This window comes from Pithys albifrons, chromosome 9, assembly GCF_047495875.1.
Source record: "Pithys albifrons albifrons isolate INPA30051 chromosome 9, PitAlb_v1, whole genome shotgun sequence".
Classification (NCBI taxonomy): Eukaryota; Metazoa; Chordata; class Aves; order Passeriformes; family Thamnophilidae; genus Pithys; species Pithys albifrons.
In genome coordinates, this window is record NC_092466.1 from 21,340,758 (window position 1) to 21,359,793 (window position 19,036).

The following is a 19,036-nucleotide window of genomic DNA, read 5'->3' on the forward strand; positions in this document are numbered from 1 at the left end:
GAAACCTTAGTTATGGTTTATCTTGAGAGTCCAATTCATATGCTTCCTTTAGAAATCAGCCAGGAAGGGAATAACTCAATATCACTCTTGTCAAATGCTAAACTTTGGAAATTAAACAGCATGCATTTTGTTAATGAGCAATTAACATTCTTTAAGCACCCAAAGACATCTGCAGAAATTACATCCATTGATGGCCATGTTTGAAGCTGCTTCCAAAGAGCCTGCTTCTATAGTTTCCTCCTATTCAACATGGTGCCACCATCAGCTCTGGACATGGCTGCAGCCGTGTTGCTGCACAGATGATGCCGAATCCCTGCTGCTCCCTGCTTGACTTTGCCTGCTTTTGGCTCCCAGCCCCATTGCTTTCCTTATCCCTGAAGTTCTCTTTTGGGCACATCTCAAGCACCTGGAAGCTGATGCTGGATGGTATTATTAACCCTTTCAGAAGCTGGGTAATCATCATGTAGTATTTATAACATCTGATTTCTGTTTGCAACTGTCGTGCTCTTGATCACTCTTAATTAAATTTTCTTTCACTCTTGTCTACAGCTGGTGTAACACACTTGGAGGCTGTTCCTTTTACTGATGCCAGAAGAGTCTGAATGGTCTTTTGTGTTTAAGTGGAGGTTATTAAATAGCTTTATATTAATTAACTGTGATGCAGAGAACACATGGGCAAATGTACTTGAAGAGATCAGTTTATCCATATGGCAATTACAGGGAAAGTTAAACCATTACTCTAATTGTAAAATTTGACAGTGCTTAGCCAATAACTGTGGAATTGCCTAAATCATGCATTTGCTTCAGAACTGGGCAAATGCCTAATTTCCTTGAATTTTGCTCAAATGAAAAATTGAATTTGCCTCAACCGCATAAGCTGTCTTGTCATTTCTAAGTGTTTTAGGCAAAGGAATTTGGAGGCAGAAAGGGTCAGTGAAAGAGTAGGATCTAATCAGCTCTGAGAGCAGTCACCCTGCAAGACTGGCTGGGATGCCTTGACCATCAGACTCTCTCCTACAGGAGAATTATTGTGCCCACAAAATAAAAGTAGTTTACCCCAGTCAGAAAAATGACTGGAAGTTCCAAGAAACAACCAGTTGCCAAAATGGCTTGATGGACAATAGCAAACAAGAAATAAATTAGATGTTGTAAACCACTCAAGATTGATTCTGAACAGAAAGGGGTTACATTTGTGGAATAAATGTGTTCACTTTGAGCTGCTTGTTCAGGCCTAATTTGGAGAGAAGGCTGATGCTTGTAGCTGCAGTGGACAAAAACCCCTTTGCTGTGGCTCCCCTTTTCAAATGGTGAGGACAAAGTATTTATTCAGCTGTCAAGTGGGGAAAGAAAGCAAATTAGTTTTAGGCTGGAACACTGGACTGTGTTTGCTGTTGTAGTTCTGAGGCCAGATGGTGACTTGGACAGCCCTGGGGAATGGGGAACAAGTTTCACCAGGGCAAAGATCAGAAGCAAAAGGAAATATTCAGATTATCTTGCTGTTCCACTTCTAGTGAGGAAAAGGGAGTGTGAGATGCATCAGGTTATGTTAGGGAAGGGATTAGCCAATCTTTTTCTTCAGTTATTGGTGTTGCTGAATCTTGGAGTCAGATTGTGGCAGAGTGGGTTTGAGACCTGACCTCCCCCAAAACTGCAGCTGTCCCTGGTCAGGGCAGTGCCTCTGCCAGCAGCTGTCAGGGGGCAGCTCACAGCAGTGGGGAAAGCACCTCTACTACTTCCTCCCCAGCTCCCTCGTGGCTTTTTTAATGACAGCAAATGATTCAGGCATCATTTCACCAAGGAGTCGAGACCTTGGGGAAGGAGGTGGCCTAAGGTTACCTGACAGTGGCCTATTTGACTTGTGCTCCCAAAGTCTTTTAAGTCCCACTTGTCCTGCCTCAGTGCTGGCTCATGCCTCAGTTTCCCTGTTTTGGCAGTTGTTTTGAGGTGCCCTTTTAATGAGCTGTGGTGGAGTTGGTAGGTAACCACGCAGAATGGGGTGTCTCAGCTATATCCACTTAGGCTGCTCAACTGCCTTGTAAACCAGGTGCAGGCTCCTGGGGAGTAAGAAGACACCAAAAACTCCCCAAGAAGCTCCAGGATTGTGAGTGTCTGAATATCTAGGTAGAAAGCGAACTGAAAGACAGGTCTTTATTCTGGCACAACACACTCTCCAGGGATGTAGTTTTGATTGCATTCAAACATAATTTAGCTTGCAGTGTTATGTTTTTGTTTTGAGTTAATTTTTATCCAGTATAAACATGGTAGAGGGAAAACAAGAGGATTAGGAAGGCTGACTGGAAGGAGTAATCTGGCTGCAAAAAGCCCCAGGCTCTCCCTGGGAGTCCACAGTTGGAGTGGGACAGGAGGGTGCAGCAAAGGCAGCACGGGGAGCAGTGCGTGACCCTGTCCAGAGAGGCCTGGGGTGGACTGAGGCTGAAGCAATTAGACTATGCAGGTCAAAAGGAAAGGTATGTCAGCCCTAGGGATGTCAGCTGAGGGTATTACCTGCTAGGACAGCAATGGGTGAACCCAAGCTAGCTCTTAGTTTCCTTTTTGCCTTCAAGTTCATTTGTTCTAATTTCCTTTCAAAAGAGAGACAGGGAGGGAAGGTGATTATTGTGACTTGAGAGCAATGTAGTGGTGAGGCAGACACCTGTTAGGAACAGATCTCGATCCATTGGATTGACAAGAAATCAAGCACAAGGGGATGGGGATAGTTGGTATGCAGTACTTATATAGATATTCTGGGAGGGGAGAAGTCTTATATTGTGTAACGGGACCCGGTCAAATGGTAGAGACATGCCTGGGGCCAAATTACTTGTGTACTCACTTTAGTGTTTAATGTTCTGTTGTCTCAGTACAAATGCTATACTTGAAGGACTCTTTCTCACTGGAAGAAATCACTGATATGACACAGGTTGTAGGTAACTTTTTTCTTTCTTTCCTTTATCTCTCATTTATCTGTCTTTTTACCCTAGGGAATACAGGTGATGGTTACAGCCCAGAGGACAAAGCCCCTTTAGGTTTTCTTAGTCCCTCCCTGTCTTGAAAGCATTGCTCCCCTAAAGCATTAACTCTCAGTTGAAAGGTTGGTTGTCACCTTTATTGGAATGCCTTCTTTAAAAACGAGATGCATCAGTATAAAAGTGATGCTGCCACTTCTGGAAGAGCAGGGAGTGCCCAGAGAAAATGTTAGGTATTGGGAAATGGTGCTGCCTGCACTCCTTTTCTGCCTGCTGTGCCGCTCCAAGCACCACTGGCCACCAGCAAGGGCTTGGTCCATTAAATGCTTTAGAGCTCATGTCTGTGGCAGCCCTGCATTTGCTTAGCTGTGTTCACCTTCCTCTTCTCATGAACTTCCCTAGGAGGCCAGTGTCCTTCCCTACATAAGCATTTGCAGCTGATGTGGAGATGACACATCTGTCTGTCAAGCCTCTGGACCCTGGGACTGTCCTGAGTTATTGCAGCTAGTCAGCTTACTCTGAATATGAAAAACAGATTTCTGCAGGGAATTTGGGGTTCAGAATTCTTCCCTTCTTTAATTTATTTTTCTTTAAATAAATTGAGGGAACTTCAGCTATTCCACTGACAGGAAATGCTGAAGGATATATCTCAAATAATTTGTTCAAATCTCCAGGGCTCAGGGGTTTATGAAAGGTTTTTGCTATAGACTCTCCACCAACTCTGGGAAACATCTGTTCTGCATTCTGAATGCACTTTCCCAGAAGAACTTGTTTTAATAAAATCATCACTTTTTCAGTGGTTAGAAAATCCAGTGCAATAAAATTTTTTCTATGCTAAACAGTTTTTGACCACTGGTTAATGAGGAAGTCAAAAAGCTGCATGTAACATCATTTGACTTTCCCTGTTCTTCCAGGAGCTTCTCTGGTAGTCATAAGATGACAGAATTCACCAGGACTGAAACTCTGAACAGTGATGAGTGTTTAATGTTACCTGCTCTGCTTTGTTTTGTTTATGCTTTATTGCAGTCTTTGTTTGAAATCTGGTCTCTAAGCTGTGGCATGTGACTACCATATGTATTGAATGAGACTATGAAAGCAGGGTGTTCTAAGGCATAGATAGAGGAGGTGGAATTGTTAATAATTTTTAAAAAGTATTTTTTAATCACTGGGTTGTGTCCCAGCTCTGAAATGGCCTTTTCTTCACTGTAAGATATATTAGAAGAAGTCTTGCTCTGGTTTGATCCACCTGAGAGCAAATAATTATGTGCACAACGAAGTTATTCTCTGCTAAATCAGAAAAACTGGAAAATCAGGCAAAGTCCTCAGTGCTTACTGTGCATTCCTTTGTCTTCAGTGAAGGTGATGAACATGTGGGTGGTAGCCACCTCCAAAGTTCAGCTGTGGAGCCCTTTTCCTTTGTGGACAGCAACCAGGGAAGGGAAAGGAAAACACAGTGAACATGAAGAGATTCTTTTCTGGTCTGAAGAGGAAAAATTATCATGACTTGGACCTGTTCTGAAAGTGGTTTTGATTTTAATATGAAATTTTACAGTTTGTAAAAAGGGGAGATATTGCAAACTTCATCCCATCCAACTTCCCATGTAAGAATGTTCTGTGTTCTCAGACTGCAGTTTTTCAGACATCTAAATTTATATTGTCAGTTAGTTGGGTTTTAGACTATAATTCTAGATGGCATCATTTGAAAATACAGCTTGAAATATCTCAGAATGAACTGATGTTTCTCCTTTGCTTTTGGTTGGGTAACTCATCTGGCTCCAGAGTAGTGTTTTCAGATAAAAGCTAGAATACAGGTGGTGCCCAAATATTTTAGAAGTCAGCTGCCTCTCAAGCAGCTTTGAGATCTTAGAGGGACTCAGTAGGAGGGTAGTAGGTATTTCTAGGCCCACTACATGTGTCCTGATTCACCAGTGAGCTGCTTCAATGCTTTGCCTGGCTTTCCTCTTCTTTTTGCAGACAAGTAGCCCCTCATGGTCCATAAGCAAGTACAGAAGCTTTATTTAGCAAGGGATCTGATTGCCCTTCTTTCATGGTTCACACTATCTGAGCTTAAAAAAACCCAGCAGAACATGCACAGCAATAAATGCCTTCAACCCTAAGTTGCTCCTTGTACAAGTCAGGTTTTTGAGTGATATATTACTACCTCTGCAAGTGCCCCCTCTCTTGTGGGAAGTATGGATACTGAGTGGAGTCTGCTTCCTGCTCTTTCCCCAGGTTGCACATCTTCTGCCCTGTGCTATTGGGGAACAAGGGAACTGCAAACAGTACAGTTTTGGTTTCACGCTTTGCACACTCTCTTAATATGTTGTCCTTTATTTTGGTTTCAGCTGAACAACTTGGACTTCTTTTAACAAAATTGGATTTTCATTTTCCTCTCCTGGAAGAGTGGGATAAACTGTTTTCTTCCCAACAATGCCCCAGCCTGCTGCTTTCTGCTTCATGACCCTTATTTACCACCTCAGGCTGCCCCTCTAGTTCCTGAAAACACTTTTTTTTTTTGGAAAGCACCTGTTCTTCAGCCATGGTTGCAGGCATGGTAGATTTATCTCAGGCTTGTGCTGCATTTAAGCTGATGGACTTTTCTTTCAGTCAGTCAAACTCCTGTGACAGTGCTGGTCTGTGAGAAACAGAAAAACAAGTTGTTGTACAAAGTAACTGTAGGTACAAGATGAAATACTCCCAGCCTGGGCAGAGCATCTCTTGTCTCTGCCAGCTCATGCACAGAAACTAAGTTATCTGGTTAAGGAGGCGAGCAGCGTCCTGCTGGGGTTGTACTGCTGAGCGAGACAAATAATTAGGAAGGATGGAATCACAGCAATATGGGGGTTAAATGAGCTTAGGAGATTACAGCTTTCTGCATGGACGCATGATCTAACAAATTGTGTATCATCCCTGGTAGTGGGAGAAGCAGAAAGTCAGGCTGAAGAAAGGTGAGGGCTGGTCTAGCACAGCAGCTCATAGGAAGTACTAAGGATGAAAGTGTTCTCAGGGAGCTTGTTAACTGCTTGATATCCATTAAAAACAGAAAGATCAATCCTGTTTTGCTCATCTCGTTGAGTATTGCTGTAAGCGGTAGACCAAGCCTGCTTTTACTGGCTTTCCAGAGAGCATGGTGTCAAACTGAAAACTTCTCCTCTTCAGTGTTTCCAGGGATAATGGACTCCAATACATACATGGGCATTTCATGCTCTGGAGCAGTAACACTCGAATGTGCTCTGCTCTTGGATGTGACAGAATAGTCCAAAGGAGAGGTACAACTTCAGGAATGTATTAGGAGAACAACAGGATCTGCACATTGCCTTCAAGCTATGTGCAGCAGCTTCCAGATACAAGGTGCATTTCTTGGCTTCCTTATTTATTGATTATGACATATCAGTTACTTTGCTTTTCTAGGATCCTGCACTAGCCCTCTCTCGGAAAAAATAAGAATAGGACTAAATGTCTGTCAAGTCACTGCAATGCACTGTCAAGTCATTTGGGATATGTTTAGGCATCATGATGATGGAAAACTTCTACAAGCTCAAGTGAACAGGTTCTTCCAATATTCTCATGTTTGATTCCAAACCACCCTTGTGGGAGAGAAGGCTGTGGGTGCTCCCTGTCTGTATGAGTGAGATTAGTAGTGTTTGAAAATATCCGGTATATCTGCACACCTGTATCTGGCCTTTGTGTAGTGCTCTCCCTTTTCATCAACTACAATAAGACAAAATATGCAAAGATGTTGTAGATTTCATTAGTCACACTAGTTTATTCAGACTTCTTTGCATAAGAAACCAAGGCCTGCACTGATCTCTGGGAAAGAATGTGCTCAGGGCTTGGAAAAGCAGTGTGCGCAAATGGCACTGCGGCACAACAGAGGTCAGCAGCGCGGGCACAGGAGAGGGGCCCGGCTCTAGGGTTTGGTGCCATCATTTGCAATTCAATCCCATACAGCTCCTTCTTAGGAGAACAATTCACTAAATACAGAGTTGTTCTTTTTCCCTAATTCACCATATAATTCACCTCCCAAGTTCAATTAAGAAGCAATCTGTTTGTAACTGGAAGCAAGCTGCGTTTATTTAGAAATACAAAATTATCCTTTGCCTCAGCAAAGACCGCATGCCTTAATAATTGTGGTGATAAATGGTTAGTTGGGGTTTCCTTTAAATGGAATGGGATATTGTCTGAAGAATAGCATACTTTGGGGCGGGTGGGGGTGTGAGAAGTCCTGGGGATGTAAAATTTAACTGAGAAGAGGAACTTTTGTTGAGCTTGGGCTTAAGGAAGTGATGAGGACTGGGCATGAAAGAAAACAAAAGAAAATCTTAGGATGAGACATTGAGGCTGGAAAAGAGTGATAGAGTTCAGAGCAATCCATCTTGTTGAATCAGACTTGTTTCTGTTCACACATCTAGTGGCTTTTGTCCAGTCAAGCTCTGTTAAACTATGGCACTTCCTTTGGGAGACAATCCCTTGATTTACTATGTTTCTTGGACCAGGAAGCTCTAACCTATAGCCCGCTGACAGTCTGGGTATTTTATTTTCTTCTGGTTTATTTTGTTGCTGTCTTTCATCATCACTTTCCTGATATTCTAATTAGTTATAATAGTATAATGTTGGAGATTTGATCCTCTCAGTCTTTCTCCAAGGTGTCAGGGATGTATCTTTTCCCCATTGGAGGGGTTGGAGGAGGATTTGCAAGAATCCAGTTCCACAGCAAAGGAGAGTTTTCTAGCTTGCAAAGCAAGACTGGTTCAGTGACTGGAAGACGTCCAGCTGTCTTGAAAGTGAGACATGCCTCTTGGAAGTGTCCACACCACATCCAACAGTGCTGTACAACCAGCAGCATCTTCTTTCTGAGGGTGGTCCCGTGGTGTAAAGGAAAGCACTCTGAACTCTGAATCCCAAGGACCTGAGTTCAAGTCTCAGTGGGGACTGTCTCCTGGCAGTTCAATGCCTTCCTGCCATCCAATCCCGTTAGTTCTTGGATGCTCAGCAGGGTCAGCCCCGGTTAGTACCGGGTGTTGTGACAGTCCCGAGGACTTCACTGTCACTGTCCAAGCTTGGTTGGCCATGGCAGATGGACCTTAGGAGTTAAACGGTGGGGCCAGTTCTGCACACGCTGTGCCTCACCTAAAAAATCCACTGTGCAGGCTGGAAGGGCACAGCCACGTGGGGAGAGCCCTTCCCAAATCTTCATTCGCAAAGTCTGGCCATACATCTTCCTTTCTGCATGTGGTGGTTTACCATGCTCTTCGTGCTTTATCTTGCCACCAAGACTGCATAAACTTGCTTTTGCTAATACCTCTACAGAGAACAGCTCATTCAGTCTCCTCTTCTGCTCACAGGGGACCTACAATACCAAGATAGGGAAGGGGAGAGACAGATAACAGTGGTGATATCAGCACCACCTTCTTAAGGCTGTGAATGTAGTCAATGCCAGTTTTATTTATCTGTTACACATCTTACTGTTTCATGTGTTGTTCTCACTCACCCTAGGCACCATTTTTGAGTTTTCCTTCCTACTATAGTCACCATGTAGATCTTTCCTGCCAAAGAGATGTTAGTTGGTTTTCCATATTGGCTCTGTGACTGTTCAGTGGCTTGCTGCCCAGGTTTCCTATGAAACAAAAGTATGACCAAGTTATTGTTTGTTTTACTCACTTTCTGGCATGGGGTGACATTTTAAATCTTTTTTCTCTGGCAGAATGGATACAGTATAGAGGGAAGATCCTATTTTTACATCATAGAATCAGAAAAACTAAAATCAAGTACTGGTCTATTTACTGCAGTATCTTAATGGTCAAAAGAGTGATAGGGGCTATAGACAGGGGACTCTATCTCCCTTTCATAGCAGTGTCATTTCACTGATGATGAGAAGAAGCAGCAGCAGCACAGTCTGGAGTCAAAAAGAAGGTTAGGCACAGTGCTAGTACAAAGATGCCATGGAATGCTGTGGTTTCTGTGCCCAATAGTTGTGACATGAAGCAGTTAAATCCCTCTCCCAGCTTGTTGGTGTCTTGTGCATCACTGTAACATCATGAGTTGGTTTTTGATGAGGACACAGGAAAGCCAGGCAAGAAGGTACTTGGAGTGGGATGAATCAGTTGATTTTTGGTGACTGAGATGGAGAAAGCCATATCCATGGACAAGCTGAGAGGACCTCCATGTGCCTGGCAAGGCTGTTCCAAAATAGAGGAGTATTTGGTGCTGGATGAAGAAAAAGAAATATCCAGGGGCTAACATCACAATTCTTCTGCTTTGGTAGTCAGTGGGTACTAACATCACAGAGAATTACTTTTATTTTCATATTAAGATTAGTTCAGACCAGATGTATTAAAGAGTTGATAGGAATATGTTTGTATGAATGTAGATAATTTTTTGCCTTGATGGTATACCTTCTTTAATTTGAAATTTAGTAGTGGTAATTACTATTACTACCATCCTTGCAGAGCTCCTGTTCTCATTGAATCTCCAGGAAATCAGCCTTCCCTGGAGGAGACTATCTGCCTATTCAGTATATGCAGAAACTAAGGAATAGGATGGTAACGAGTTGCAAGGTGTCACTACTGGCTAGGAACAAATCCAGGAAAAGAGTCCAGCTTTGTCAGGTATTTAGTCCCTGCTCCCTGTGCAGGGAAAACAGAGTTTCCGTGTCCAACAGACCCCCAAATGGCATCACTGATAGCTGCTGTCCTTTCCACATCAGAGCTCTGCCAGTCAACTCACCAGACATGTCTCTGCTCTTTTTTCCTTTACAGGAGGCCTGGGAGAACAGTCTCTTGTGTCAAGTGAGAATGCTACTTCAACCGCTGATGGTAACAAAGCAGTTAAAAAGGGTAATGTGGTACCCCACCCCGACCTTTGGGTATCTTTTTTTTACTTTTTTACCCCCTGTAACATCATATTTTGTCCTGCTATGTACATGTGTGTGCCTCTGTGCCTGGAAGAACAGCCCTGCCCAGGCATCTGCATTTGTTGCTGTTGGTGAACTCTGTGAAAGGGTGGGTTTGCCTTTTACAGTGGGGTGGGTTCATCCCTGCCAGAAGCCAAGGACCCAGTCACTATTCCCCTCCTCCAGCAGGATAGGTGAGAGAGCAGGAAAAGCAAAAGTGAGAAAACCCATTGGCTGAGATAAAGACAGTTTAATAAGTGAATGGAAGAGGTTAAAAGAACCAAACCAAGTGATATAAAGACAACTACTCACACCCATCCACCAGCAGGTCCTACTAGTGCCTGGTACCTGGTACCAGCAGTACCAGGCATATGCAAAGAAGGGTAGGTTGCTTCTTCTTTCTCTGAGAGAACCCCCAAACTCAGAGCATCCGCCTTCCAGCAGCTGGCTTGGGGATGGGGCAGCTTCTGAAATGCCAGGTGCAGCTGGCATGCCAGGGACGTGCTCCAGAGGAAGATATGAATCACAAGACCACAACAGAAGCTTAGATCCATCCTCTTGGATTTCGGAGAAGTCCAGCAGCACTGGGGAGCCACCATCAGCAGTACTGCTCCTCAAGGTGACAGAGAAGTTCACCTTGGTATTACCCTTTAGCCCAGCACTCTCTGAAGGCATAGCAACCCCTGTACTCTGTTATTCCTTTGCCCACATCCAGCTAATGCATTGGGTGTGCAATACAGGCAGCTTTTCTAAGAAGCGTTGTGCTTACATGGTCCTTCCACATGCTAGTAAAGCTCAGCTAGACTGTGGCTGCTTTGAGGGTTTGAGTTGGCTGTGGCACAGCAAATACGGGTGAACAGCCAGCAAGCTTTGAGAAAAGGATATTTTCTCTGGATCAGACCCACATCACATTAAAAGTGCAACTCATGTAGGCATAACCACTGTCTGAGCAGAGCTGCAGTAGCACAGATGCAGGACAAGGTGCAGGGTCTGCCTAGAAGCCTCTGTGAATCCTGTGCATGTTTTAAGGCCAGGACCAAGCCCCACACAGCCAGGGCTCCTCTACCCTTTATAGTAAGAAATGAGTTGTGTTCCACTTTCCCTTTGGCATTTTTGCTCCTTTTCATTAAAATGAAGATAATGAACATGGGTAGACATTTGTGCCTCAGCTTTTCCATCCTGAGCATCTCTCCTGCAGCAGAGACTAAGTGATGCATGTCTGTTCTTTGCAGATATCCAAAGCACCTAAGACCTGGTATGTGAAATCAAAGTAATACTTTTCAGCCTTTAGTACTGGTTTCAGTGTAAAAGGTCTGTTGCCTTCTTCTAAGGCCCACTTGAATGAGTAGTTGTTCTGATGAAGCCAGCCCCAACAGAACAAACCATTCTCTGCAGATCTGGATGAGTAGCGCAAGTTGAGAATATACAGTGACACCTGGTCTTCTTTGATCCCTACCTCTTGTTCACCTTGTTTAAGTACTGCATCCCCATCTATAAAGTTGCTGTTGCAGGGAGTGAGCGGCTGGAGACAGGGAAGGATGCCCTTTTACACCTTTATGGGAAGTTTGGCATAATGCATAAGGAGGCTCAAAGACAAGAAGGATTAGTTTTCTACAGATAACTGTCTCTGAGTTCCAACAAATCACTGGCAAATTTGGCTACGACTTCTAGTTTCATTTAACACTTTGTGCTTTTTTTATCCTTTTTTTTTTCTGAAGCTCCAGGGTGTTACCTGAGGGCTGCACATGGAACTAAAGAGAATTTAAACAGTGTTGCCACTCTGTCTTGCAGACAGCAGGCAGAACGCAACGCTTGCAAGGAGACCAAAGAGGAAAGAACATGAAGATGAGTCTGGGATGAATACACGCTCCTCTCCCAGAGCACGCAGGGCGACCACATCCAGGGCTGAGAGGATCTGGCCAGGAGGGGTCATCCCCTATGTGATCGGAGGAAATTTCACTGGTCAGTAGTGAAAATATTGCTCCCTGTTTGCTCAGGGATGTGTGTCACAAAATGTGTGGTAGGTCTCTGGAGAAGTTTTCCCACAAACAACTCTGGTCCTTGGGAATCTCTCTCCTGAGGTAGGGTGGGCATGTGGTTGCACAGGGAACTGTTGGAAAGGTTGGCTGTTGCCATATCCAGGTGAAGTCTGTTAGAGATTTTCCTGAAAGCCAAGGCATTCACAGTTTGGTCTTCTTGATTTCTTTGTCAGGAACTCAAAGAGCTATCTTTAAGCAAGCGATGAGGCACTGGGAGAAGCACACTTGTGTGACATTTGTGGAGAGAACTGATGAAGAGAGCTTCATTGTGTTCACGTACAGAACATGTGGGTAAGTGATGCATGCATTCCCTGCAGCTGTCTGTACTGCAAACAGCGACAAATGGCTTTGTAACCCTAGCCCAGAATAGACCAATGGCTACACTGGAGAATCTGTCACAGAGGTGCAGATGGTCACTTTCAGTAAGGATTCCCAGGATAGTTTGGTGTTTGCTCAGAAGGTGCTAAGCCTTTCTGGATTCTTTTTCCTGGGATAACACTTAAGTGTGTATATGTATTTTTATAGATATGCACTTTTTTCTTTATGTTTTCTCTATACATAAATGTAAGTATCTAAGTGTAGTGTATGCAGCTACTGGCCTGTCCTGAACCCTGCCAGATGCCACCCTGTGTTCCTGTGCTTCAGACTTCCTCACTTCACTGATGTGCTGTGTGGGTTTTTGGGTTTTCTTTTCCAGATGTTGCTCATACGTGGGCCGACGAGGAGGGGGCCCTCAGGCTATATCCATTGGAAAGAACTGTGACAAGTTTGGCATTGTGGCTCATGAGCTGGGCCATGTGGTGGGTTTCTGGCATGAACACACACGGCCTGACAGGGACCAGCATGTCACAATCATCAGAGAGAACATACAGCAAGGTAAAATTGCACTTCAGGTTATTCCACCTGTTTTCTGGGTGGGTAGAAAACTTCCTTGCTAGACCAGGCTGGAAAACCGTGGTGATCTGTGAGCTGGGATGGAGAAGAAGAAATACTGCTAGTCCTTGTCTGGAATGAGGGTCAAAATAGCTGGATGACTGGACATTTTGGATGTCCTGTCGGAATTGCTGGAACATAGGAGCATATCCCTTTGATTCCAGGCTCCCAGAGGTGGAAGCCTTCTTTTTTCTTTTCCCCCTCTCTCTTTTTAAGTGATTTGTTTCTTTGCCATTTTGTTTGTCATTACAGGTCAGGAGTACAACTTTTTGAAGATGGAAGCTGGGGAAGTGAACTCACTAGGAGAGACCTATGACTTCGACAGCATCATGCACTATGCTAGGAACACATTCTCCAGGTGATAATCCAAGCTTACATGTCCTTGAGAGTATTTTTGGTAGTTGTCATTGGCTCTGTGGGGTACATAGAGCCTAGAAGGAGACCTGTGATCTATTGCAAAGATACGTGGCAGTTTCAGTGAGCTCTGCTGCACTGAAAAATATTTGAAAACATCAGGTATATGCAATACCGTTGACTCCTGTTTTCCCCTTCCCACTCTATTCCCTCAGTAATAATACTGGCAATCTCAGAGACCTTCCAAAGCCATGTTAACAGTCTTTGCAACCTTTCCAGGCAGCACATGTATATCTGTGTGCATATTTGCCCACGCACCAGGTTGGTAATGGTAAAACAAGCTTTGAATCTCGGTTGTCCAGCTTCGGCTTTGGAGTAACAATATTGTCTTCAGAGTCTCTAGTGGCTGTGCCAGGGGAAAATTTAACTCTAGACCATGATACTTATTTACTTGGATTTTTTTTAACATTTATGCATGTTCTTTAGATTATGGGCTCTGTATTTATGTGGTTCTGTTTGATTGGATTTTTCATGGAGAAATTATCAGTCCTGTCACAGCTAACTGGCCAATTTTTGTGTAGACTGTTTGCCCTTGACTCCCATCTTATCCCTCCAGGTGGAGCCCATTTTCTGATTAGACTGCTTTACTGAATAGGAGATGAAATAAAGTTATTTATGTTCTGGATCTGGAATGAGAGTTACTGAATGACCAACTTCATATGGCTGCATTATTTGAAGGGTTTTTTTCACAAATCCCCCTATTGTTCTTTCCCAGGAGCTCTGTCACTACATACTATGAGTAAAGGGATTGGAAGGCAAAGTGGAAATATTCACATTCTTGACTTTTTTTGCAAAAATGAAGGGTGTCTTTGGGGTTCTTTTCATTTTATTCCTTCCCAGTTGTATGAAAGGGACAAGCCCATTGTTTTGTGCTTTTGTTTTGGCAGCACATCAACTACACAATTATCAAGCACACTGAAATGCTACTTGTTCTGGCAGGAGGAGATGGTAACTGGGAAAGGGTGTCTTGCAGCCTTCAGAGACTTCATTGGAAAGCAAGCAATTTTTCTTCTCTTGAGGCATCTGCTGGACCCTTCCAGTGTTTGCTAAACTCTAAATGATTAGAATTGTCTTGCACAAAAGCAGGATTAAGTTCTTTCCACCATTTATATTGTGGATGCCTTTGAGACTGTCTCATGAAAACCAGGGTCCTTCAGAGCACTGCTGGGCCAAAATGGGATAAAAATGGCAAGAGTCCCTCTAAATTTAAATTGGTGCTTGATAGGATTTTTCAGTCTGTTTTCTTTAAGTCCTTTGTCTCTGTGACCCACCCTCACCCCAGCAGCAGTCTTTGTGCAGTAATTGAACTGAGCATTAACTGCCTCTGTGGGCTAATTGTGCTCTCACCAGAAATAGGTAGTGCTGGGAACAAGCTTTTACTTTACCAAGACCTGTCTTGACATCTGCTCCCTGAGGGAACGATGCTTTGACCAGTCGGTAGAGATTGGTGGCTGTATGCACGTCTCCTTCCCGCCCTAGTGAGCCTTGCCAGTGCTGGCCGATTGCAACCCAAACTGATGAAAGCACAGAGTCTATGAAGATACTAAGTTCCAGAAAGTTTCATTAAGGTCAGTGGTTAGGAAAGGGAGAGAGTCTCTCTGTGACCCTGCAGGGGAAGGGCTGCAATGGGCGTGTTAATACATTAACAGACAACAGAAAGTCCGCTTAAGAAGATGGTATGAGTGCCTGACCAGCAGTGATGGGATGTGTGAGTGAAGAGGAGGGGAAGGACCTGTGTGACTCACTCTCTTGGGGCAATTCTTACCTGGCATATAGCACAACCTTGTTGTTTTTAGCTTCTGTCACTATTCATGATAGCAAATCATACTGTGTTTGCTATGGGCAAATGCTACTGTAAATCCTGGGCCTTTTTTGTTCTTAACTTTGTACCTAGGACAGAAAGGTACAGTTTTTCTGAGACACAATGAGTCCTGACAGTGGAAATTATTTCCAGACATACGTTTGAGAATTGCAATAGGAGTTGCTCCTACTTTTCATTTCAACAGCAAAACAGATTTCTCATTTGCGTCTGTGGCTAATAGGAATAGGGACTATGGCACAAGAGACTGTAATGACAGCAGTAGCAAGTTTTTACCACAGGAATTCTGTTCTCATCTCTATCGGAAAGTTGCCTGTTTCACAGAGTGTGGCTGCAGGCTTTTATTTCCTGGTGCATTCCTTACAGATGTGGCCGCAATCTAAAGTGAATATTGCTGTCTCGTTAAACAGTTTCTTGTACAGCTGTCAAGAGCCATAAATGGCAGCTTAGCAATGGGAAAGTTTAAACTTCCAGAGCCCTAAGCAAATAGCAGGTTACCTTAATTTACTAAGCTGCTTGCTAATAGACATGGCAGAACAGTCTGGAGTTACAAAACAGGGTGCAGGTTGCACTGTCTGCTTGTCAAGGGACATCTTCTTGATGTACTTGCAATGCACCGTCCTAATCCTGCATAAGATGTATACACATCCTTTACAGGTTTTACCATGTGAAGCAGAGTTGTGTTATCTCTTTTCTGCACATGGGGATATAAATACAGAGTTGGGACAAAAGGTAGTTGCCTGCAGCTGGATCCTTAACCTGCCTTGAATATCTGTTTCCTTGAGTGTTGTTTAAGCACCTGTATCTGTTGGTCTGTCTACTGGGACATGAACATTTAGCATTTATTGAGATCAGTTAATAATCTCCTAACATTGGCATGGCACTTTACACATTTAGGGTACTTTTTGGATGTCAGTGACTCTTCCAAGTCTCTTATCAGACTGTTGTTCTTAGGTGGTGGGAATGGTAGGTTGTTGTGCTTGACTTACCACTGCTCTGGGCAACTAATGAATGTTCTGCCCATGCATGGGCAGCAGGAGAATGGGGCATCCAGAATTCTTGGGTTCTTTTCCTACCTCTGGGAGGAAAGGTTAGATATGTTATTGAAGAATAGTTCTAATGGTGTACTTCTTGAGCTGCTCTACTTAATGTCTGCTTGGTGTTTATTTATTCGTTAGTCGAAGTATTTGCACTCTTAGAGTGCAAATGTGCAACTTAACATTCTGAGTGTTGTTAAGCAAGTGGGGTTTGGGTGGACAGCATGGTACTTCTGTGACCTGTGTGGTTTGGGCCAGACTCTCCTCTGTTCTTGGTTCTTGAAATGGTGAAATGAGAGGAGCTATACTTACTGCTTCACAACTGGGAGTCGTGTTCAGCAATGTATGTGAAGGGAGTACAAAATTCAGTTGGAGCAAAAAGAAAACCGGAAAATTTTACTGCCCCAACCTACAGTACAGCCTTCTGGAAGAAAATGGCAGGTAATAAGGGTAATTTGAAGTTATGAGTTGTTTGCATTGTGTGAACCATGTTCTAGGTGTATGCTCTGTGAAGAAAACTGAGGGCTGTGAGTAAACAGTTGTGAGGGCTGGAATAGGGAGAAGAAGTAAAAGTTTGTGTGTGCAAGTGGTGTTTTTTCTGTTAAACTCTGTCATTCTTTCCTGGTTGACCCTGGAGGTCTGCAGAAAGCATTTCAGAGAACTCAGAAGTATGTCCCTGCCAAATGCCAAGTTCTTCTGTGAACTCCTGAGGAGACTTGAAAATCTACTTTGAGCAAACGGGCTTGTTTCTCTGTAGTGTTTCTGGAATTGGAGGATTTATTTTTAATACGCAAACTTAAATAAATTCAGCCCAAGGCATGCAGCTGGCATGTAGAATGCCAGACTAAATTTATAAATCAAAATTTGATGGACTCATCTCAGATCTTGTAAGAACCAATTTTGGTGCTGATCAGGAATTTTTCTACTGCAGGGAAAAACCAACACCTCCCATGCAAGAATTTATTCCATTTTTTAAAACAGATTAAATTCCTTCACATCTATTTCTTTCTTCAGTTTTAATATTTGCAAAAATAATTTCTCTTGCCTCCCCACCCCCAACCCCCTCAAGCCCCACAAAATATGTTTCATAGAGTGATATTTTCTGTTCCATAATATGGACTGCAGCTCTGGATAGCTGTGATCCAAATATTCTGCTTTTGGTATTTATTTAAAATTAAATCAATGTGACAAAAACCCTCTCTGAGGCTCTTACACAGCTGAGCAGCCCACTGAACAGAATTACTTGTATACTTAGTGCTTAACCCATCCTTGAAGACTCTTGTATCAGGACTAGGCAGCACTAAAGTTATTGCTTCTGCCCTGATTTCCCATCAGACTCTACAGACAGTTGTATCCTGCCCTCCAGAAAGAGCAGTCTGCCTCACTGAGCTGATGCTGAAGTTTAGGTTTGCTGTTAGCCTTGGCACTCTCAAGCATGCTAGACATTTGGGGTTGCAGTGGAAGGGTGCCTGTGGACTGGACAGCCTGCTTGCAAGAGCTTGGACTTCACCAACCTGGAGTTCAGGTTCCTGACTTCCTCCCTGCCTGCAGTCCTAATGCTCCCCTGGGGTCTCTCTTGCATGCAAGCTCTTGCTTGGATACATGGACTGCATTTTGATAGAAGTGAGGCCTGAGCAAAAATTCTTCACTGGACTGAGATCAGAAGTACAGTGAAGAGCTCCTGAGTATGAAGCACATGGAAGAAATAGTAGCAAGTACAAAGAGGCAGAGACAAGTGGAGTTATTAGCTTGGAAACTCATGCAGAACAAGGGTAGAGCACTTGATCTTTTTCTCTTGTCTGTGGCAGCTCCAGTCGCTGCCAGCTCAACCTCATCTGCTACTGAGCAAACTCCCCTTCTGTCTGCTCCTTTGGCTTAAACATCCAGTCTGTGCTCCTGCTGAGCCAGATGTGCCATGAACCTTCTGCAAAAATACTTCATTGCTTTTTCTGATTTATGGCAAGGAATGTGTCTATAGTTAGAGACAGCAGCAATCTTGGGATATCAAAGAGGAATTTACTGGCTTGGCGGACTTGCCTGTACATTTGGAAGCTGTCTGCTATAGTGAGAAGGCTGTCTCAAGACATGCAGTTATCACGAGTTGCCTCACTCTTGCTTTTTAGGATGGGATATATGGTCAGGGGGTTGGGGTGTGGGGGGCCTGCCAGGATTACCTTCTATGTATCATGCCACTTTCCCTACTTCACTGCTCTGTCTCTGTTCTTCCCTTTAGAGGGGTTTTCCTCGACACCATCCTCCCCCGTCGTGATGATAATGGGGTCCGGCCAACTATTGGTCAGCGTATTCGCCTGAGTCAGGGAGACATCGCTCAGGCAAGGAAGTTGTACAAATGCCCAGGTAAATATGGCTTGTGGAGATGGCTCCAGCTTTACTGTAGACACGTGGTTTATCTGGAAGGCAGTGGAGTTCAAGAGCACCTTAATGATCCCTTTGAGGAAAGAGACTTGGGAAACATAGACTATCAAATCCTTCAGGATGAAGCTGTGAGAGAAGTGAACTTGCCTAACATGTGTTTCCTATTAGTACTTTGCCAGTATTCTTTTTGATTTAGGGATTTTGGGTTGATCCAGTGTAGGCTGTGTTCATAGAAAATTAAATCAGTGTACAAGACTACAGACAAAGTGGTGGCTAGGAGTTACCAAAGTGGTGGAAGGGTATCTGCTAGACTGGGGTCTTTACCCACCAACCATTACATATCTGTTGTAATTTGTTATAGTTGTTGTCCCAGAAATGAGCCTTGAGGGAACTGCAAGTGTATGTGATTATGGTGTGTAGCTTGGGAGATAACATGGAAGAAAGCCTCAAAGATGCTGATTTGTGAAACATCCAGTTGAGTGCTGTAAGCTGGTGCTTTGGGCTGTTCAGGGGTGGGCTGTGTCCCTCCTGCTGCTACCAGTGGGTTGATAGACTGTGAACAG

The 19,036-nt window shown here is 43.7% G+C and overlaps 1 protein-coding gene across 4 annotated transcripts in view; it reads left to right on the forward strand.

Moving 5' to 3' along the window:
- TLL2 (tolloid like 2) overlaps positions 1 to 19,036 on the forward strand; it is a 95,819-nt gene that overhangs the window by 47,074 nt on the left and 29,709 nt on the right. Inside the window, exons 3-8 of one of the 4 annotated variants that reach the window (XM_071563967.1) lie at positions 9,722 to 9,799; positions 11,647 to 11,817; positions 12,068 to 12,185; positions 12,592 to 12,770; positions 13,080 to 13,185; positions 18,331 to 18,455. In XM_071563967.1, coding sequence (XP_071420068.1) covers positions 9,722 to 9,799; positions 11,647 to 11,817; positions 12,068 to 12,185; positions 12,592 to 12,770; positions 13,080 to 13,185; positions 18,331 to 18,455 — 777 coding nt within the window. Of the gene's footprint in view, positions 1 to 9,721; positions 9,800 to 10,416; positions 10,475 to 11,646; positions 11,818 to 12,067; positions 12,186 to 12,591; positions 12,771 to 13,079; positions 13,186 to 18,330; positions 18,456 to 19,036 lie in introns of those variants that run through there. The other 3 variants (XM_071563968.1, XM_071563969.1, XM_071563970.1) reach the window with 3 other exon arrangements.